General features: G+C 64.2%; 1 protein-coding gene across 1 annotated transcript in view; it reads left to right on the top strand.

The window, feature by feature from the left end:
- Nucleotides 1-55: 55 nt before the first annotated feature.
- ISM2 (isthmin 2) overlaps nt 56-226 on the top strand; it is a 20331-nt gene continuing 20160 nt past the window's right edge. The window contains exon 1 of the mRNA XM_010137177.1: nt 56-193. Within this exon, the coding sequence (XP_010135479.1) occupies nt 56-193 (138 nt within the window). The remainder of the gene's footprint in view (nt 194-226) is intronic.

Below are 226 nucleotides of genomic sequence, written 5' to 3'. Positions count from 1 at the left end.
CGTACTCCGGGCCGCCTGACCCGGGCGTGCGAGGTGGGGCGAAAGGGAGGGAGCGATGCCTCTGATTAGAGGAAAAGTCGTGCTCATCCTTGGCTTCGTCTTCCTGACAACTTTCTTGGCTGCGGTGAGAGGGCTGCCCGTGAGGAAACAGCGCGGCAACAGCCCGAAGGAGAGGAGCTCCAAGCTAGCGGAGGTAAGACAGCGGCTGGGGGAGGGGGGAGAGCCC

The sequence above is a fragment of the Buceros rhinoceros genome, unplaced genomic scaffold, assembly GCF_000710305.1.
Source record: "Buceros rhinoceros silvestris isolate BGI_N320 unplaced genomic scaffold, ASM71030v1 scaffold13185, whole genome shotgun sequence".
Taxonomy (NCBI): Eukaryota; Metazoa; Chordata; class Aves; order Bucerotiformes; family Bucerotidae; genus Buceros; species Buceros rhinoceros.
This window is presented reverse-complemented; position numbering and strand designations above follow the sequence as displayed.